Below are 22,260 nucleotides of genomic sequence, written 5' to 3'. Positions count from 1 at the left end.
TTTGAAGGGTGTTAAACGGGATAGAGATAGATTTGTGGTCATCTGTGTATGTGTGGTTACCATGGCCCTTTCCGTGGCCTTGTGTTAGATGCATTCTCTGTACCAGTCCCAGTGCAGCAGAAGCTATGGGATCATTTTGGAATGGATGTCAACCGTGGGGATGATATTGCAGCACCATTTTCAAGATGCAGCAGAGTCACAGATTTCTCAATTCACTGTGAATAGGGCTGGAGGACCTTCAGGAAGAAAAGAAAGGATAGGACAATGGTCCAAACTTTGTCAAGCTCTTCTGAGAAGAGCTGTGTGGTGTTGGAGGGAGCTCAGTAGGCAGGTAGAATCCAAGCACTATCTAAGGGGAGAGGAGGCAGCTGAACCAGAAATAGTGAGCACTGGTGAGGAGGAGAACATTTCTATTTAGAAATCAGTTGCAGAGCGAACAAAATGAGGCATGGCATCTAAGCTCTGGAATTTCAGCCTTTAAAAGACAAGTGTATTTATGTGTTAAACATGGATATTCTAAGGACCAAGCATTGTTCTAAACACTTCATGAATAATAAGTCATGTAATGCTCTCCACAAACCAATGAGGTGGGTCCTAGGATTAGTCCTGTTTTATAGGTGGGTAAGCTAAGACCTTGTCAAGGTCATAGAGCTGGTGTACAGCAGAATCAGTCTTCACACCCAGGCAGCCTGGTTCCAGAGCCTACACTCTAACCATCACACGAAGAAGCAAAATTTTAACATAAAGACAGATGCGAGATATTCAGAATAGCAAACATGTCAACTCCACAGGTTGTATTTTCTTTAGATTAAGCAGTAGCAGCTGCAGACAGGGGGAAAGATGATGGGCATTAAGGACAAATGAAAGATGACAAGAACATTGGGGAAACAAATTTTTAATGTAGAGGATAACTTCAGCTGACATGGATGGAGGAAGGAGGGGATAAAATTGTTCTTCAGATAGTGACTTATTTTTAAAACATATCTCAAACTCAGCTGAGGTAAGTATTCATTCATGGTTTAAACTCATCACTTTGTAGAGACCTGGGACCTCCACCAAATAAGACAAGGATCAGGGTGAGTAAGGGGAACCTTTCCAAAGAATCAAGGGACCTCAAACATTTTAGATCTTGAACCACTTTACACCCTTTATTTTCCCAAACTACAGAAAGAGATGGAACTTATTTTATGAAATTTACAGAAATGTGACAACAAAGCCTGACAAAGATGGCACTAAAAGAGTAAACAATATATTGATCTCACTTATAAACACAAAACGATATCTAATCAAATTTATAGAGTGTGAAAATAACAATTCACCATGATTTGAGTTTGGGCATCTCATGACTGTAAAGACAGAAATTGTTAAATCTAACAATACTTCATATTGAAAGAAGGATCTTATGATAGTCTTAGTAGATATTAAAAAGAAAAATATTCAAAAATAACCCCATACATTTATGGTCAATTGTTTTTCACCTATGGTGCCCAGATAATTCAACAGGGGAAAGAATAATCTTTTCAGCAAATGGGCTGGGACAACTGTATATCTGTATGCAAAACAGTGAAGCTGGCTTTCTACCTCATACCACATATACAAATTAAAATAAAAAAGATCTAAATGTAAGAGTTAAAACTATAAAACTCTTAGAGGAAAACAGAGGTGTAAATCTTCATGACCTTGGATTAGGCAATGATTTCTCTTAGATATGACACCGAAAGCACAAGCAAACAAAAATTATATAAATTGGGCTCCGTCAAAATGAAAAACTTTTGTGTTCAGAGGATACTATTAAGAAAGTGGAAAACAATCCACAAAATGGGAGAAATAGTTGCACATCGCATATCTGATAAAAGTCTGGTATCCAAAATATGTAAAGAACTCTTACAACTCAACGATAAAAAACAAGTATCCCAATTTAAAAATGGGTTAAGATTTGAAAAGTATTTCTTCAAAGGAGATATACAAATGACTAATAAGCATATGAAAATATACTCAACATCATTTGTCTTTAGGGAAATGCAAATCAAAACTACATGAGAAACCCACCAGGATGGCTATAATAAAAAAGGACATAATAAGAAGAGTTGGTGAGGATGTGGAGAAATTGGAACCCTCATACAATGCTGGTAGGAATGTAAAATGGTGTAGCCACTTTAGAAGACATTCTGGCAGTTCCGTAAAAAGTCAAAAATAGAGTTACTATACAGCTCAGCAATTCTGATAATTGAAAACAAATGTCCACACAAAAACCTGTACATGAATATTCATAGCAACATTATTTCTAATACAAAAACGTGAAAACAACCGACATGTCCATCAAGTGATGAATGGATAAACAAAATTATTCAGCCATAAAAAGAATTCAGTACTGATCTATGCTATAACGTGAATGAACCTTGAAAATATTATTCTAAGTGAAAGAAGCCAGACACAAAAGGCTACAAAATGCATTATTCTATTTATATGAAATTTCCAAACAGGCAAATTTATAGAGACAGAAAGCAGATTGATGGTTGCCTGGGATTCAGGGAAAGGAGAGGAACGAGAAGTGACTGCTAATGGATATGGGGTTTCTTCTTGAGGTGATGAAAGCATTCTGAAATTAGATAGCAGTGATGATTACACACTTTGTGGATAGACTCTAAACCACTGAATCGCATGCTTTAAAGAGCTGAATTGTATGGTATGCAAATTATATCACAATTAAAAATGTAGTAAATACAACAATAATTCCTATATTATTTTTAGAACTAAGGATAGAAATTTTCTTCAGATGAGATAAAGTATTTATCTTAAACCAAGTAGCAAAAAATCTACAAGTGTTCCCACTGAAATCAGGTAAAACATGGCATCTATTACAATTTTTTATTTAACATCATTCCGGAGGTTACAACCAATTCAATAAAACATGAAACAGCAATGTTATATATAATGGACAGAAAATTCTGTTCGTTTTTTTAGAAAAAGACAATATACTTACCTTGGAAACTCAAATGAATTTCCAAAAAAAAAAGAGGTAATCGAAGGATTGAGACAAAATATATATTGAAAGATTTCCTATGTACTAAATGTGACTGATTAGGAAATAACATGGAAAATATTCCATTCACTAGATACACAGATATTCTTGGAAATATTGCAAGTGCAATGAAACATCAAAGTGATTATCTCCAGTTGATAATTGTTGATAAATTTTGGTTTTCCTGTAACATGCAGTATTCTTTGTTTTCCATTTGAGGAAGCATGGCTTTTATAATAAAAAGGCAATAAAACATTTAATCAAACATTACCTGAGGTTAGAAGTGACATGTCCACATTTGTGTCTGCATTTGTGGTCTATTGACTACATTCTGAGAAGCCCAGCTCTTGACATCTTAATCCTTGGCTCTTCTGAATCAAATTAGCTTTGATTTTAAGAGGACTTTATAATGAATGAGGACTCAGCCAACTCAAGAGAGTTAAATTACAAAGCTCTTTTTGTGGTGTGTCCTCATTTCTTATAAAGGTTGAAAGCTGTGAGTGAGAGGGAGATCTCATGAGAAAACTGTGGTGGGAGCTCAACAGCAAGAAAGGGTAAAAGATAGTGAAACTGGGAAGAAAACAAGATCATGAAAACGGGACTTTGCAGGGAGACAGAAGGGGAAAGAGAGAAAGGGCAGATGTTAAGGAGGATACTTCGACAGGGGAATGTGACGTCACAAAGGTGGTCCAGGTATGAGGCTTGGGTGGGGGAAGATGAGGGTCCATCAAAGATGTCAGAGTCCTGACTGACCTTTCCATGGGAGTCTCTGAGGTGCTCAGCTATGGATGCTGTCATGGGCTGAATTGTGTCCCCCTCCCCCAAATTTAAAGGTTGAAGTCCTAACCCCTAGTACCTCAGAATGTGACCTTATTTGGAGATAAGGTCTTTAAAGAAGTAAGTAAAGTAAAACAAAGTCATTATTAGGCTGGGCTCTAGTCCAATATGACTGATGTCTTTATAAGAAGAGGAGATTAGGACACAGACACACACAGAAGAAAGACCACAAAATGAAGACACAGGGAGAAGACAGCCATCTGCAAACCAAGGAGTGAGGCCTCCCAAGACACTAACCCTGCAGACGTCTTGATCTTGAACTTGTCCTCCAGAGCTGGGAGATAATACATGTCTGTGGCTTAAGCCCCCCTGTCTGCAGTGTCTTGTTATGGCAGCCCTAACAAATGAATACAGATGCTGAGGTGGCAGCCAGGAAGGCTTGAGGAGTCCCTGTTTCTGGTGGGGAGGCTTCCGGGTCTCAGGCCCTCAGGAGGGCAAGCACACAGTGAGTGCTTAATCAGTATTTTGTCGATTTATATGCCCAGAATGGCATGACTGAATTTGGGACCCAGAGGCTGACTTTTGGCAAATACGGAGTGGGATTACTGGCCCTGAGCACTCAGAGTGCTTTGGGCTCCCATCAGAGGGGATCTGGTGTGTGTGTGTGTGCGTGGTGGCATGTAGGTTGGTTAAGAGAATACAGTATGTTCCCTTCCATTCTCTTCTAAGTCTCTACTGCTTCCCCTGTCAGTGAGACTGACGGGAAGCCCCCACCTAGAAATGAGCTGGGCCAGGGATGATAAGGACCAAGATGTGCTGAGCTGTAGGCAGGACGGAACAAGAGTTCACAAAAACAGTTCATGAAAATGCCATGTCTCGAGCTCAAAGCACGGCGCCAGGAGCCAGACCCTGTGTGTACACGTGAGCACGTGTGTGTGCATTTGTGTGTGAGTATGTGTTATGTGCTGCTGTGCACTGGGCCATGCTGTGCCTGGCTGGGGTGCAGCACGAGGACCTGCAGAGAAGGTCCATGAATGATGCTCTAACCCCGAGGGCTTTTTTTTTTTTAACATCTTTATTGGGGTATAATTGCTTTACAATGGTGTGTTAGTTTCTGCTTATAACAAAGTGAATCAGTTATACATATAGGTATGTTCCCATATCTCTTCCCTCTTGCGTCTCCCTCCCTCCCACCCTCCCTATCCCACCCGCTCTGCTGCCGGACTTCCTGCAGCCCCTCCCAGGGCACACCCAGGAACTGCAGTGTGAGGTACCATCAATCTTAGGAGAAGAGAGTGAGAATTCCCTACAGCAGTATTTTGCAAACTTGAATACTATCCTTTGAAAGGCCAAGAACAGGCCCGGGTTGACTTAGTTATTGCTGCTTACACAATGACTTAAACAACACAAATATTCAAGTTTATAAGTTCCTTGATAACCATAAAAATAAAAACACATTTACACATTAAATACAAACACAATTACAACAGCAATAAAACTCAAACCAACAACATTAATTTTATGTCACTGCTGAGCTTGGTGTTTGCAAAAACAAGTTGCTTCCTAAATGAATATGGGACTGAATACAAGGTAGATTCTTCTGGGGCTGATGGGTTCTCACTGCAGCATGCTAAGATGACACAGTCTCCCAGTGTGGACAGTATGTAAAGCTATACCATCGGAGATCATCCCATTGCCAATGCAGGAAAGACACAGAGATGATTGATGGCCAGTGTCTTGTATTAGGTATCAGAGAGTCCAGCAGGGACATTTACGATGCTGTGTGTAGAGATTTGTACAGGAAACCGTGGGGGCTCTGAAGAGGGGACCTAACTCAGCCTTTGGGGGCTTGGAAGGCTTCCTGGAAGAGGTGATACCGCTTCAAGCAGAGTCTTGAAAGGATAGAAACCCAGCACCCCCCTGAAGGGGCAACTAGCCCAAACATCCCAAACTGAGCTAGGACTGGGGCTCTGCATTTCTAGAATAAAGGCTATCACTATAAAGAAGGAAAAGAGGGTTTCTTTTGCCCTCTAGAGAGCTCATCCCTTTGTCCCCATGATCTTCTCTTCAGGCAATTAACAGTTGAGCAATTTCATCATCAGAGAGCCATTCATTGACTTAAGACTTGTCCTCGTCTATTTTAATTACAATATCCTTGGAAAGCGCGCACACTAAGACAATATCAGCCTTTTACGTGAATTATTTCACCAGTTAGCTAGAGGTTCAGAGAAAGTCCCTGAGGGAATGGGAATGGAGTTAGGGCAGGGCTGTGGCAGAGAAGTGGGACCAGATCTTGGAGCTCACCTGCGGAGGGGTGGGTGCCAGGAAGAGGGAAATGTACCCTGAAGATGTCTTGTATCTCTCATCCGTCTGTGTGTGGAGTGGGGTGCATGTGACTGTGCCCTCAGGGGAGTAAAAGGGTAGGTAGGGTGGGATGTCTTCTCACTCACCTCTGAAGGAGGTTACTCTAGATGCTGCGCAAAGCACTAGCTTCTTGCATCTTGTCCTCATCCAGACAGGAAGGCTGGGAGGTACAACCTGGCCTGCCCGAGATAGAGGCTGGCTGAGCTATCAGCCAGGCTTCCCTTTTGACCAGCCCTGGCTCGATTTGGGCCAGTGTTTTGGAGGAGCCTGAGCAGTCCTGACTCTGATTTTACTGGACTCAGCACTCCTCTGCAGAGGCAGAGAGGAAAGCCAGGCTGGCCGTGAGAGACTGGGCTGAAAGATGCCTAGTCCAAGAACAGCATGGTGACCTGGAGCTGCTGGAAGACAATCAACAGCCAGTTTTTCTTGGACATGACTCTGAATCTTGTACACCCTCTTCTCACAAAGCCCCAGAAGCCCTCGGTTGCCCTGGTGACTGCGTCAGTGACTTCCCATCGCTTTCTCTGTTTCTAAACTGCGCGTGATGATTGGCATTTTGCGTGGACTGTTATTTCCCAGGCAGGACTGCCCAGGGCAATGTAGGGCATTCATGTCATGGCCCCTGCCTCTGAATGACAGTAGTTCATCCACCCCTCAAATCATTGTGACAATCAAAAATGTCCCACACATTTCCAAAGACCCCCTAGGGGGTCCAAGCTGCCTACTGAAGGTTGTCTCTCCAAGAACAGCCTCTGCCAACCTCTAGCACTGACCTTTCCTTGTTTGATTAACCCAAAGTAATAAGTACCCACAGGGCACAGGGGATGGAGCAGGGAGATCAGGATGGGCTCACCCATGTGGGGGTGATGGGGTGCTGAGGGGGTGGGTGCTGGCATGAGAGCTGCTCCCAGCTCCAGACCTCTGTGGCCCAATAAAGGCTGCTAGTTAGGAACATCTGAAATGCACGAGAGGAGAGAAGTATCTTCTCCCAGACTCCCAGGCTATGTTTTTCAATCCCAGGCTAGGGTGAGCGAATGAAGAATTTGCTTGGTTCTCTTGTTGCCTTTGTTTGGGGATAGGCTGTCCCTCTCCGTGATAGCTGACGTTGGTGGCTGAGTCTCTATTCTCCTGGCTCTGTATCCCCATCTCGATTTGTCAGCCGCCTTCCTCAGCTCCCTCTTTGGCTGCCTCCTTCTTTCCTCCTCCTCCCTTCTTCCCTGCTGTTATGGGCTGAATTGAATCTCCCCCAGAATTCACATGCTGAAGTCCTAAACCCTAGCACCTCAGACAGTGACTGTACTCAGAGATAGGGACTTTAAGGAGGTAATTAAATGAAAATGAGGTCAGTAGGGTGGGCCCTAATCCGATATGACTGGTGTCCTCATAAGAGAAGATTAGGACACAGACACACAAAAAAGAAAGACCAGGTGAAGACACAGGGAGAAGATGGCCATCCACAAGCCAAGGAGAGAAGCCTCAGAGGAAAGCAAACCTGCTGACACCTTGATCTCAGCCTTCTAGCCTCCAGAACGGTGAGTACAATACATTTCTGTGGTTTAAGCCCCCCCAGTTTGTGGCACTTTGTTACGGTAGCCCAAGAAACAGCTTCCTTTCTTTCTCCTTCGCCCCTGAGATATATACTGATGGCCCACCATGCACTGGGCACTGTGCAGGAATGGGTTTTCTAGGGCTCAGTACTCAGCCCTTCTCTTGTCTCAGATCCTGGACAATGACACTTGTTTTCAAGGTATCTCACATTGGCTTGAGTCAATTGTCTTTCCTTTTTCTCTACCCTCACTGGGAGGTATAGACTCTGAAATTCAACATTTCTCTTGGATTATTGTCAATAGCATTGGAGATATTAGACTCAACGTAGCCCCTGCCTCCAAACCTAGTGGTGCCTCCTCTGTGATGCCTGGGGGACCCTTGCAACATCTCTCCTCCTTCACTGATGGCAACCACCATCATTGGGATGAAGTACAAACTCCTGGATCTGCCATTTGCGGGGCCGCTAGGGCTTTGTTCCTGCCTGTCTCTCCATCCACATCTCACTCCCCAGACTCAACTGGTCTTTTAGGCCCCCAGAAGCCACCTTCAGGACTTGAAAGTCCTGCGTCCTTTAGCCTCTGTGCTTTGGCACATGTTCCCTTGCCTGGAACAGTCCATCACCCGCTGCTGGCGGGACTCTCCCAGCATCCTTTAATTTTCAGTTCAAGGGCTGCTTTCATGGTAGATGTTGCCAGCAGGACTATAGGAAGAGGAAACAGGCATGGGCTCTGTTGTGATCAGTGATATAGATGACCTGTCCAGTTCCCAATCCCACCCTCTTTCCAGTCCCTTCCATCTGGAGACTTCTAGAATCTGCGGGCCGTTTCTTTCTGCATCCAGCCTGCAGAGCCTGACAACCAAGCTGACGATCACTGCTAAGGTCATGGAATGACCCAAACTTATATACTATAGCTTTGGAGAAGCTATTTCTATCTAGATGTACTGCCAGCCTCATGGCTTCATATTTCCTTACCTTTAGGGAAAAACCAGTGCACTCCACACCCCTTCCCTAGTTGTGCATGGGAAAGATGCTGCAGGTTTCATGAAAGTTCCACCATTGCTGGCTGATGGCTGCTGCTTCTGATTGGATGGATGCGTCCTCTGTAACCATGATCTCTTCTTTCCTATCCTCCCTCCATCAGTCACAGCTGAAACCCTTTCTGTCCGGAGTGTACTCTTTGTTCACTCCCTATTGGTGATAATTCAAGCATGCAACTAAGTGCTTTTGGCTCCAGAATGCCTGCGAGCATTAAGGAGGAGGAGACCTTAAAAATTACTTGTATAAATCCAGACTGAAAAAGCAACAGAGAAACCCACCGAACACCTTAGAAGGGGGTGTTTACTTTTCTTTTGTGCTTTTAGTTTAGGAATATACTTGCTATACACAAAATCAAGCTGATTAAAAAACTGTGCCCTCTTCTTTCATCTCAGACCAGGTTTTAGTAAACAACTGAATAATGGAAGAGGAAAAGGAGACCTCCACTCCCCAGCCTGCCATGTGATCGCAGAACACATTTATTTTGAGGGAATTTGGATTTCTAAGATTCTTTCAGTGGTGACCGATAGAATCAGGATTAGTTGAGTAGGGCCTCCGCATAGCTTAGTGTCCACCGGGACCTGGATCAACTTCAAAACAGTCTGAATGCTCGTCTAGAAACTCCAGACAGGGGGGATTTTTAGAAGAGATAACTTAAAAAAATAATTGGATTGTGTTATTCTTCTAATTTAGAACATAGACCTGATGGAGCCAGGGGTTGGACAAATAAGTTGGTGGAGGATTTTCAAATTGTCCTAAGGTTGTGAGCGAGTGAGCAGGCAGCAGCGTGAAGGTCAGTATCTGGAAGGTCTTTGCTATTGTAGTCCAGAACAACTGAAATACTGCATCTCATCTGGGTCACTGGCGGTGTCTGCCCAGGAGACTGGATGTGGTTCCCGGGTCATGCAGCAAAGGTCTTATCAAGATGGTCTGGTAGATTATTTGGGAAGCTGAAAAGTACTGAGAGAGCACACAGATGAAAAGAGAACAACGTTACGTATCGCAGAACTGCAAGAAAAGCACTTTCCACCCCTAAATCTCCAGCACAGCATCAATTCTGGCAAAGAGAAACCGAGGCAAAGGGTGGGCATTTAAGACTAATGCTGAGTGGAATACCTGCTCAGTTCTGTGAGGAGAGAACGCTATTCAGAAATGATACAATGGGGGACTTCCCTGGTTGTCCAGTGGTTAAGACTTCACCTTCCAATGCAAGGGGTGTGGGTTCAATCCCAGGTTGGGGAGCTAAGATCCCACAGGCGCCTCATGCGGCCAAAAAAACAAAACATAAAACAGAAGCAATACTGTAACAAATTCAATAAAGACTAAAAAAAGGGTCCATATCCAAAAAAAAAAAAAAAACCTTAAAAAAAAAGTGATACAATGACCAAAGCAAACATTGGCTCCTTTAACTGTGACTGACCTGTGTAAAGGGCCCTTTCTACTTTCCACCAATGGGGAGTAAATAGCAAGCACAAAGCTTGAGGTGGGAGGTCATGGAGGACACCAAACAGTCCTGCCGCTTCCTTAGCGCCCTACCCACGTGCAGCATGCTGACATGCCATTTTACATGTGGACAATGAGGTTCAGAGAGGTTGTGTTGCCCAAGGACCCACAAGTGGTACCCAGGGTGGGATGTTGGTTGACTTTCAGAACCAGCGCTCCTCCTCTGGCATCCTCTCCCCTGTCTCACCAAGCGCTGTCTTCCATAGTCAGAATCCAAGTTCCCCGTCCAGATACTCTGTGGCCCAAGAGCCCTGGACAGGTCTCCAGTCCTCTTTGAGCCTGAGCTTACTAACCCATAAATTGGAGCCTGGGACCTCACAGGGATGGGGTGTGAGGCTTAGTTGCTCACACATGCAAAGTGGTTTCCAAGCTCTGGTCTGGAAGTCTCCCAGAAATCCAGAAATGTGTGCATTCCTGGGCTGTAGGACCCAGTTCGACATCCGTTCTTGCCCTCACTTCTTGTCCTTGGCATCAGACCCAGCAGCCTTGCAGCCAGTTCCCCGTTGGCTCCCCAGTTCCATCACCCACCTTGTGGTGAGAGGTGGGGCTGCTCCCTCCAGTCAGACTGTCTGGACAGTCAGCCCAGTCCCTGTAGGGCCCTGCTCCTTGTGAGGGTCTCCAGCTAGAAGAGCCCTAGGGAGCCCCTGGCCCCCTGGGAGTTCCTGGCATTTGGAGAGATCACAAGGGCTGTACACCCACTGGCCTGGGCTGCAGGGTGGACGTCTCCTCTGGGACGTGCCCTGGGGCTGAGCACCAGTGGGCAGCACCACCTCTGTCTCCACGCCTTCCCCACCCCCATTCACTGCTTTTAGAGAGAAGGAGAGGGTGCCATGTCCTCTTCCTCTTCCAGGGACCCCAGTCCCAATTAGGGCCCACCTTTTCTGGAACCCCACAAAGCCCTCCCCTGACAGACACGCACAAAACATACCTAATATACACTTTCTTTGCTGTAGAGTTGCTGGATTAGCACATCAGTCAGGCTCAAACTGAGAAGCATGGTGAAAAGACCATTGGCTCAGAGTAATCTGGGCTGAATGGCCTTGTCATCACATCCTGGCAAGGATCAGCCCTTTCATCTCTCTGCCTCTGCTTCCTTATCTGTAATAATAAGAGTAAAGATAGGTGACATTCACAGGCCAGGGGCCAGGTGCAGTGCCGTAACTGGAAATGTCTTACTTGATCTTCAACACCCAATGAGGGACATGCCAATTTTCCCATTGTACAGGTGGAGGAAACTGAGGCACATGGAGATTGAAAAGCTGTCCCAGGGTCTCACAGTGTCGGGATTTAGTGACATGGTGCAAAGTATCTAGCCCAGGTCTGTGGCTGAGGGCACCCTAAGCAGCCATTACTGTTTATAGTGTCCACACACTCTGAACTTATCTGTGTGGACCTTCTCAATTTTCCAAGCGTCTCCATCCCTGATACCCTCCCACCCGCATCCAAATTCAGCTGCTCCTTGGCTCCCAAAGGTCTCTGTGGAGCGACTGCAGGAGGTTCCCTGGGCAGCAGGTTAGCCTTAGGTCAGGGAAGCCCCCGAATTTGGGAGTCGCCCCCCACCCTCTTCCCAACCTCCAAGACACCCTCCCCTTAGCAATAACTGGCCTGTAATGCAAAGTGACCTCCAATGTCATTGCATCTAGTATGTCCTGTGTCTGAGCCATCGCCTCTCAGAACCTCAGTTTTCACATCTGTGAAATGGGGGTGGTGAAATGAGCCGCCCACAGATCACAGAGAGGATCGCTGGCGGCGGCCCGCGCCTCCGCCGCTCGGGGCGCCCAGAAGCCCTGGCCCGGCGGGGGCAGGCGGCCCGAGGGGCGGGGGCGGGGGCGGGGGCCGGGGCCGAGCCGGGGGCGGGCGCGGGGCGGGCTGCGCGGCGGTGGGGTCGGTGTGTGGGGGGGCGGGGGGGGGTTGGTTGTGGTGGCGGGCGGGCGGCGGCGCTGCTCCCGCGTCACAGCGCCGGGCGCGGCGGGGAGATGCGGCTCCTGGCGCTGGCGGCCGCCGTGCTGCTGGCGCGGGCTCCGGCCCCGGGTAAGCGCGTTGGGACCGGGCGCCTCGGGGACCCCTCGGGTGGGGCGAGGGCGGCCGGCGCCGGGGAGCCCGGGGCTCGGGGCTTGGGCCTGGCCGGGAGGCCCTGCCGCCTCTGGGCTGTCCCCTCCCGGTCCCCGTCGGCGTCCGTGGGCCCGGGTCTGGTTGGCCAGGCGGCGGAGCACAGCGGCGCCTCCCAAGGGTCGGGGATGCTGCGCCCCTTCCTCGCTCCCCGCCCGGCCGGGACCCCAGCGCTCCGCGGAGACCCTCCGCAGCCCGGTTCCCTTCCAGGGGCCAGGCCTCCAAGTGGAAGATGCGAGCAGAACCGTGCGAGCCCTAGTTTTGGTTTGTTTTCTGTTTTCTTCCCAACAGGCAGCACCGACAGCTGTTGGCAGGTTAGTGTGGGCAGAAACTTCCCTTTAACTCTCTTCGGAGAGTTCCTCGGAGGACCCGGTCCGAAGGGGCCGGATCTGCGCCGCTGGCGGTTGGGGTCTGAGGACTTGTTCGCGGGCGTTTCATGATGACCAGGCCTGGGGAGATAGGGGATCCGCGGCTGCCTGGAGCCGCGGGCCCTTTACCCTTTTCCAAACCACCGTGCTTTAGGGCAGCCCCTACCCGCATTGCTAGCTTTCATTTGGGGTTTCTGCTCCCACTTCTAATTTGCCGAAGAATTTTCTCTCCTTATTTCTCAAGGCTGAAAGGGCTGTGCTGGCTAGAATAATAGTAATAATAAATATATCGATGGCACTCACATTTTCTGGGTGTCCATTGGGAGCTACAGTTATCTCATATAATCATGACAGTGCCCAAAAGTAATAATGACGAGAGTAAATATATATATCCAAGTGCTTTGCAAACATTAACTCAGTTAAGCTTGCCTCTGAGGGAGGTGCTATTATTATTACCCCCATTTTATAGATGAGGAAACTGAGGCCAGGTCCATGCGTTGACTCGCTTGACAAGGCTTATACGTGGTAGAACTGGGATTTGAACGCAGGAGGCCTGACTAGGCTGTGTTGCTGGTGTTTTGTAAGTAAGGGGGCTGATGCGTAGAGTTAAGTAATTTTCCAAGGGTGGCCCAGCTACCAAATGGTGGAGCTGGCATTTGAGCCAGCATAGACCAGAGTTTTAGGGGGGAGGAACTTGGATCACAGTGGGAAGAAATTTACCCATTGTCCCCTGGCTACCAGTGCAGTGGAATTTCCAGTGAACTTGAAATCGGCCCTGTGGAAAATGTTCCTTTCACAGTTGTCACTGTCTTGGCTGACGGTTACTGGAGGTTTGACTGAGATGGTTGGGCCAGGGCAGCTCTAGTGGCCAGCAGCCAGTGAGATACAGGGGACACAGGGATCTTTGTCGCCTGTGCTCCATGACCACCTTCTTAATTGCAGGTGCTGTCAGAGAGGGTGTCCCCAGAGAGGGGCTTTTTGGGGGTCAAAGACATTCTCATGTTTCCAGGAGACCTCAGGAGCCTAGAGAGCCGGAATTAGAGAACCGTTAGAGTCCACCCTGGCTGTGCCTAAGGCTGTGTGATGATGACAGCCCTTGCTAGTGCAGCACTCATGTGTGACTGTCTCTTTTCTAAATTTTTCACCCACAATCCCTCATCATATTCCCCCTCAAGAGAGAGCCTGGCAGAACCACTTTATACCTAAGTCTGGACTCTTACCTGGTACACTTTTCTGCCTCTCCATTGTGGGGAGAAGCGGGACCTCAGGGGTTACCTAGTCCCACCTATCATTTTACAGAAAAGCAAAGTGAGGGGCAAATATTTACTAAAAGCCGTGCTGTGGTCCAGATTGGTGAGTGTGTTGTCTCTGATGCCAGATGGCCTAGGTGCTAATTCCAGCTGTGCCATGTTCTGTGTGAGCCTGAGTAAGTGGCTTAGCCTCTCTGGGCCTCAGCCCTCTTGTCTGTAAAAATGGGGATAAACATACTATGAGGATAAATTGAGAAAATACATCTACAGTAGAACAGTACTTGGCCTAGAGGTCACACCCAGCAAATGTTAGCGTTCATCTTTGGTCAAGGCCATGTGTTTGTCCTGGTTGAGAGCTATTTTAAGGTGACCGCCTTAATATGAACACATTACCTACTCTATAGACTGAGTCTCTGCTTGGTGCTCGGTAAATACCGGCTTCTAGTGCCATGGGTTTTTAAGTAATACAATTGTATTTCTTTCAGAGATTTATTTGTCATGAATTCAGACTGTCCTTTTAATAAGAATGAGATTTGCACTGCCAACTGGAACACACAATTTGCATTCAGGGAGCCAGGAGCTCCTGGCTCCCTGAAAGGATGGGGGGCAGTCCGTTCAGGACAGAGAAGAAGTGTGGAGCACGGAGCCACTAGCACATCTCTAGCCAGGTCGGAACAGAGGGGCCCCAGCCTTGCTACCTCTGTGTCCCAGGTGAGGCAGGTGCCTTGCTTTTGTTAGAAGTTCTATACTCCCCTGCACCTGTAAGTTGCTATTTCTCACTTCATGATGAGTGTGAGAGGAAGAGAGAGAGGGACGGAGGGAGAGGGGGAGGTTGAGTACTACATGAGTTGGTTGTGTACTGTTGGGCCACACTGATGTCCTTTTAGGCTGTTTTGTGAGCTTTAGTCCTTTTCACAACATTATCCAAATGGGATCAAGAGGATTAGACCCCATAAATTTTATCCACAGGAACTTAATGTTCACTTATAGGCAGAACCAGCTACATAATTTGTGGGATCCAGTGCAAAATGGAAATGCGGGGCCCCTCATTTAAAAATTCTTAAGCTTTTAAGACAGCAACAGCAGAGATTAAATCAAGTGGGGGCCCTCCAAGCATAGGGCCGTGTGTGACTGCAGATCATACCCACAAGAAGCCTATCCTGCTTACAGGTCACTGTGCGTGTCACTTTCTGTTATCCCCACCTGTTGCGCCCTCAGGGAGTGTAAATTTTATCGATATTTTCAAGGTGCTTTCTTGTTGGAGCCTTATACCCACCACACAAGGCATCATCTTCCTATTTTTGAGATGAGGAAACTGAGGCTCTGAGGGCCTCACTCCTAATAGAACCAGGGTTCCAGCCCGGCTTTGCTGGATTCCAACCCCTGGCTCTCTGCCTATAGCCCCGCTACACCACTGGGAAGGCTCTGGGCCTTGAGCGTCCTAGCGCCCAGCCCACGGTGGGGCGGGCACACCCACCTACCAAGTCATGGAGCACGTGCTTGTTGAAGGAATATGGTTCTCTGCAGCAGGAATCCCAACCCTCTGTTTTGGGTCAGTCTCTTTCCTGCCCATGTTGTTATATTCCTCCTTTAAGAACTGGTCTTGGGGGCCCTGACTGAGGTGCAACGGCCCCTCCTGAGGTCAGTCTGCAAACACAGGTGGCTGCCTGGGCGATGGTGTGGTGCACTTCACTGGAGGACACTGCACCATGTTCCTCCTGCCTCAGGGCCTTTGCATAGGTAGAATCGTCTTCTAGGAAGATCATTCTTCACTGCTGCCCTGAATTTATGTCATGAATTCTACCTCAGCCTTCAGCTCAGGGTCACCTCTCCAGGGTCTCTTTCTTCCCTGACACGCAGAGATCAGAATCTCACCCTGATTTTTTTTTTTAAATAAACTTATTTATTTATTTTTTGCTTCTTTGGGTCTTTGTTGCTGCACACTGGCTTTCTCTAGTTGCGGCCAGCAGGGGCTACTCTTCGTTGTGGTGTGCGGGCTTCTCATTGCGGTGGCTTCGCTTGTTGCGGAGCGTGGGCTCTAGGCACGTGGGCTTCAGTAGTTGTGGCACGCGGGCTCTAGAGCACAGGCTCAGTAGTTGTGGCACACAGGCTTAGTTGCTCTGCGGCATGTGGGATCTTCCCCGACCAGGGCTCTAACCCGTGTTCCCTGCATTGACAGGCGGATTCTTAACCACTGCGCCACCAGGGAAGTCTCTCACCCTGATTTTCATAAGCCCCACACCTTTTCTCTGTAGCATGTGTTGCTGTTTGTAGTAACATTCTCCTGTGTCTTCTTCCTGATGACCAGTGCCTAACCCACTGGACTCTCAGCTCTGCGAGGTTAGGGATGTGTCTTCTTCTCCCAGTGTCTGGCACATGGCAGTTCTCAGCAACTATTTGTTGAGTGATTAAGTGAACAAAGCATAAGCTGGGGTGTAAGCTGGAGGAAGCGGAGCACTGAATGTGGAGGTGGCCAGGGGATGGGGGCAGGGGATCTACCTCCCACCTCCTTTCCCTGCAATGCAGGGTCAGAAAGCAAGAAATTAAATTCTCCAGCCTAGAATGACTCCGATGCTTCTCCCTCCTTGGCCGGGAGAGAGGAGACTCTGCCCTGCCCCTGGCTGCTCCCTTACCTTACCTGGTGTCAGAGGGTCTAGTGACACCCCACCTCCCCTGTCTTGTAGTTTGCTTGCCTTGCCCCTCTGCCCTGCAAGGTGTGGAGACCCAGAAGGGAAAGGCCTGAACCCCCATCCCCGGCCCCACACTCTAGTCAGCCTGCCTCCACTGCCTGCCTCTTGGCCCCTCTGCAGCCTAATGACTGCTATGGGGCAGAAGCTGTGTGATGCTCTCTCCTAGTATTTAAACATCCAGCTCAGCTAACATTGGCCAAGCACTGGGTCCTCTATCTGCAGTTTCTCCCCTCCCTCAAGCAATGCCACTTCTCACAGCTGCGTGCCTGAGAGCCGAGTTGTGTTCCCTGGGCTTAAGGTAGTCATTTCCAGTGTCAAGGGGAGGGCATTAGCTGGGGCACCAGCTTTCTGAGAAAGGTCGTTGCAGGCACAGGGATCCACACAACCTGAGAGCCTGTGTCTTCTAGCAAAGCTTAATGCGGCCGAGGAGCCTGTGAGCATCATCGTTTCAGTCCCAGCCCCATACGCTCTCATTGAAAGTGGGTGTAAATATTCGGGCTGGTGGTAGGACTAGGCCTGAAATGAACCTTCCTGAGAGCAAGGCTGCTATCACAAAGTGCCACAGACAGGGGGCTTCAACAACAGAATTTTGTTTCTCCCAGTTCTGGAGGCCAGAAGTCTGAAGTCAACGTGTCTGCAGGGTTGGTGTCTTCTGAGGTCTCTTTACTTGGCCTATAGATGGCTGTCTTCTCCCTATGTCTTCACATGGTCTTTCCTCTGTCTGTGTCTGCGTCCTAATCTCCCCTCATTACAAGGACACCAGGCATGTTGGATTGGGGTACACCCTATGGGCCTCATTTTAACTTAGTCATCTCTCTAAAGGCTTTCTCTCCAATACAGCCCCATTCAGAGGTCCTGGGGATTCGGGCTTCAGTATAGGAATTTGCAGGGGACGCCGTTCAGCCCGTAACAAGGGTCTTGCACTTCAGTGGGAGAAATGTGCCTGGGCCATTTGTAAGAGAGTATGGGGCTAACTGAAGGCAGAGAGGCACACCAGTAAAGAAAGAACGAGGGTTCTTCTGGGGAAGATAGTTCAGTCCGTCTCCTTTCCTGGGAGCTGCTGACTCGGCCTGAGCTGCAGAAGAGGAAGAGTTACTAGTTCGCCTGTAGGATGGAATCTGGCCTCTCATGGGGACTGGAGCACTTGGCACGTTCTCCTGGTTTCAGTCACTATAAATAATCCCTCCTTCATGCAGCATTGATAGGAGGAGACTAGGGTGTGGGGTCCTGGCTGTGCTCTCATCCCATCCATATTGTTTCAATTTCCTGCCTTCTCCTTGTCTCCAGTGGGGAGCCCTCGGGGGCGGGCAGAGCGGGACTTCAGTTCTGGAAGCCAGCTGCTCCATCTCTGCTGCTCTCGGCCTGCTGAACCCCCGGGCAGCTAGCGGAGTGGGGTCAGCCTGGTGTTTCCGGCTGTGTGGCCACTCACCAGGGAACTCCTGCTGTGGGACCCGTGTGAACTTCAGCCTGGATCCTGGCATTCGGGGAAAATGCTTTTGGACTAATTTAACATGGTGTGTGGGCAGGGTGGGGGCCGGGTGAGTGAGGTGAGGGGAGACGGTAAGGGCAGTTGCTCCTCTTTTTGTCCTGCTTGAGTGACTTGTGTGGACAGTGAGATTGTTAGTCGGAAGCGTGTGCCTTCTTTGGTTACCTGTTGATCTGCATTCCCTGAGTATCTCCCTGGGCGGCTTTGTCCTTTGTCACTGTAGACCTAGAAGACCTTGTTCTTGTCCACAAAGAGCTGAGTCCAGCCAAGCATCAATCTTTTTCTTCTGAATTCACTTCCATCATTTTTTTTTTTTTTTTATGGTGACAAAAGACTATCACAGTGCAGTGAGTTGAATGATGACCCCCAAAGATGTCTGCGTCCTCATCCCTGGAACAATGAATGTCACCTTATATGGCAAAAGGTGCTTCATGGGTGTGATTAAGTTAAGGATCTTGGAGTATCCTGGAGTGTCCTGGTGGCCTGGCTTTTAAGAGATGAGAAAGAAAATGAAATGAAATTGACCCTCAGGTCATATCTCTCAAGGTGTTTAGTTTATTAAATCAATAACGGAAACCGTACGTAAGGATGAGCTTATTGCCTGGGTTTTTACAATGAAGGATGCTTTGTAGGTCACACTCCGCCCAGTAACCCCCACCCCAACACACACAGGGCCTCACCTTGTTGACTCACAGCCTCTTCGCAGTAGAAGGTCCAAACCTTTGCTCTCTTTTTCATCCTTCCTCCTTGCTTACCTGCAGCACTGACCAGAGTTCCAAGCTTTGGGTGACTCTGCCATCAGGGCCCAAGTCCCTTCATGTGACCAGAAGGTGGTGTTTGGGGGCCATTTGTAATTTGGGATGACCTTGGGGGCACCTGCTCGAGCACTGGAGTGGGCAGGGAATGGTGCTTCCTGGAGTCGTGTGCTGGGCAGCGCAGGGGTGACGATGTGGGACCTGGTGAGAGGACAGCCCAGCTTGGACAGAAGGAAGCTCTGGACCTCCTGTCCCTTTCTGGGCTCTGCCTGTCAGGCGGAGGTTCCCCCGACCGTGAGCTCCGGGGCTGCACCGCCGCACTGCACAATCCTTGCAGACGCCATGCAGCGCATCTCCTGGGAGGAGGCCTCTGTGAGGGCGGCGAGGCTGGATGATCTTGGGTGGCCAGGGAGTGGCACTCTCAGAAGTCAGCTTGGGGCAGAATGGCGGCTAGGAGGGGCAGCCCTAACTAAGAAGCCAAAGGACAGGAAGTAGCGGCCTGGGCCTGGAATCCTGGAGCATCTTTTGGGTTGCTGGGAGAGTCTGGCACCCCTCCCTGCTCCTGGGCTCATTCATTCTTTATTCTTGCACTTCAACTCCTTGACCGTGGATCCTGGTCCTAAGAGACTCGGAGCAAGAAACTGAGACACCCCTGTCATTCCAGCTCCCTGGTACAGGTTTAACACCCGCCTGACCGGTACTGATAATCTGCCTTGGTTACAGTTGAAATACCTGAGACAGGGAAAGGGGCTGCAGCATTTTCCACTCAGGGAGGTGATGAAACTGATGGAAGCAGGCCTTGGGAGGCAGGTGGGGAGGGGAAATTGGATGTGAGCTGGAAATTTTTAAGAGCTTCCCCAAATCCAAATCTTTATATGATATCTCCTGAATTTTAAATGTCAGCAGGTAATTAAAATAAAAAGAAATACATCTGGGCCAGGTGGTCCATGGCATCCCGCTTGGCTGGGATCATCTCATAGATGAGGACATGGGTGCCCACAGAGGCACACTCCACACCCCAAGGAGGGCTCTTTCGAGAAGGCGGAGAGAGCATAGAGGGGATGGGGATGGCCCACCTCTCTGGCCATGCAGACCAACCTGGCTCCTGGAGAGAAGACGCCATGTGTGTTCACCTGGGGAAAGGTGGTGGCCTTCCTCATTTTCTTCTTTCCTTTTTTCTCTGCAGAGGTCTGTGGGGCCCTCAATGTCACCGTGTCCCCGGGGCCTGTGGTTGACTACCTGGAGGGGGAAAATGCTACTCTTCTCTGCCACGTCTCCCAGAAGAGGCGGAAGGACAGCTTGCTGGCCGTGCGCTGGTTCTTCGCGCGCCCGGACTCCCAGGAGGCCCTGATGGTTAAGATGACCAAGCTCCGGGTGGTGCAGTACTATGGGAATTTCAGCCGCAGCGCCTACCGTCAGAGGCTGCGCCTCCTTGAGGAGCGGCGTGGGGTGCTCTACACCCTCTCTGTCTTGACCCTCCGGCCAGCCGATCAAGGGCATTACGTCTGCAAAGTCCAGGAAATCAGCAAGCACAGGAATAAGTGGACAGCTTGGTCCAACGGCTCCTCGGCGACAGAAATGAGAGGTAAGGGTGCATCCACTCTCTGGGGAGAGTGGGAGGGTGACAGGTCAGTGGGCCTCCCTCCAGCTGGCCAGGCAGTGGCCTCCAGGACGGCTGTGCTGAGCTAGAACACATCTTTTTGGCCTCTAAGGGCCAAGCCATATGAGGCAGGCCTGGGAATGAGGATAGATCTTTACATGGTTGCTGTGGCTGACGTGTATTATAGGCGTGGAAGGCTGAACAGAAAGGGGCAAGTGTCTGGCCCCATGCCACCCAACCCACCCCTGGCCAAAACCTGTTTTGCAGCTGAAAGATTGGTCTGGCTGTGTTCTTTGCCTCCAGCTCAGGTCTGCACAGCCTTGATCTCTTTACCTGGCAGGGTGCCGGGCACCTATGGGAGGAGGCCCGCATTGGGAGGTTCTGATGCCTGATGTGAGTTGCCAGGCTTCAGAGCAGGGCAGCCTCCGTGGCTCTGACCCATCGCCCAGAGGAACTGATCCAAGCCTCCGGCAACAGCTCACTGAAAAATTCATCCAAAAGTGGGCAAGGGACCAGAGGTGGCCCTCCCTTCCTGGAGACAGAGAGGAGGCGTGGGCCGCGTTCCGGAACGTCTTAGCTACCCAGTGCCATATTTGAGGGCTATCATTTTTTGCCACTGATGTTCTATTCAAGAAGACGCCTCTCACAATTTTAATAAGACCGGCTACTGTGTACTAAAATTACATCTTTGAGTGCTTGGAACCTGAATTTGGTCTGGTAGACGATCAAGAGAATCACAGAGTAAAGCTGATGATGCCAAGTGTGAAAAAGAATCTACTTTTGTTGTATACGTGTCATGTGATATTAAAGGCATTAGTGATGTTGTCAAAGGGATCAAACTCAGTTGTGAAGAGGCATATTTAATATCCTATATGTTAAAGTAAATCATTTACATGGATAGTCCAACTTCATTTGTCTTTGGAGTCTGCTTATTTTAATGTTGTTAAGCACGGAATGATATATCATCTGAAATGTTGTGCGCTTTTTCTCCTTAAGCAAATTAATTCAGGAAAACAAATGACTATTAATATAAATATGTATTTTGGCACAGAAAATAGAAGAGTACATCGGATGACCACAGGCTAAGGAGGGAATCCACTCTGGATATCACTTGGCTCTGAAACATAAGGTCTTATATCTGCCCTTTTAGTTTTTATGTCTGGGTGTATTCCGGAACCGTGTAGTAAATCTCTCGGCAGTGACGACCACTCTGCCAGTTAGAATAGTTAAAAGGATTTCCTACATTCAAGTGAGTGCCGTCATCCAGTCCGTTATTTCATGTGCGTCTACTTTCAGTGAATGAAGCTGGGTTCCTTCTAGAACATTTATTTGGGTACGTGCTGCAAAAACCTGAGGTGGTTCTTAAGACTTCAGTGGAGCTAATCTCTTTTCCCCACTTCTCGGTACTTTGATTTGCTCTTATGAGTGGAAGAGGAAGGGGTGGAGTTACAAGGCGTGTCCAGGGAATTGTGTGTAAACTGCAGCCTGTCACATCCCTGCTGGTCCCCGACATGCTGGCTCCTGACGAAGTCCAGCTCGTTAGCCACGTGCTTGCAGAGTGCTTTACCAGCGTCATGCAAAATGAGAAACTGGAACAGAAATTTAAGAACAGACCAAATAACAATTTGCCCCCATAATTGCAGTGTTACTTGCTTTATTTTACTCTGTGTGTTTTTGAGTTTCCCCCAAATCAGAGTAAGTCCTTGAGCACGTGTGTGTGTGGTGAAAAAAAAAAAAAAGTAGCAATTATTG

General features: G+C 48.5%; 1 protein-coding gene across 4 annotated transcripts in view; it reads left to right on the top strand.

The window, feature by feature from the left end:
* Nucleotides 1-12,176: 12,176 nt before the first annotated feature.
* The window catches only part of VSTM4 (V-set and transmembrane domain containing 4), an 86,326-nt gene continuing 76,242 nt past the window's right edge, over nt 12,177-22,260 (top strand). For all 4 annotated transcript variants that reach the window (XR_003431123.1, XR_003431124.1, XM_027098524.1 and 1 more), the window contains exons 1-2: nt 12,177-12,281; nt 20,095-20,493. Coding sequence is in view for 2 of the 4 variants with exons in the window: in XM_027098524.1 (XP_026954325.1) it covers nt 12,227-12,281; nt 20,095-20,493 (454 nt within the window). In the remaining 2 variants the exon portion in view is untranslated. The remainder of the gene's footprint in view (nt 12,282-20,094; nt 20,494-22,260) is intronic.

Source organism: Aethalodelphis obliquidens, unplaced genomic scaffold, assembly GCF_003676395.1.
Source record: "Aethalodelphis obliquidens isolate GAN/ISIS:26980383/991018 unplaced genomic scaffold, ASM367639v1 scaffold124, whole genome shotgun sequence".
Lineage (NCBI taxonomy): Eukaryota > Metazoa > Chordata > Mammalia > Artiodactyla > Delphinidae > Aethalodelphis > Aethalodelphis obliquidens.
Note: the sequence above shows the minus strand (reverse complement) of the source record. Positions and strands in the feature narration are given on the sequence as shown.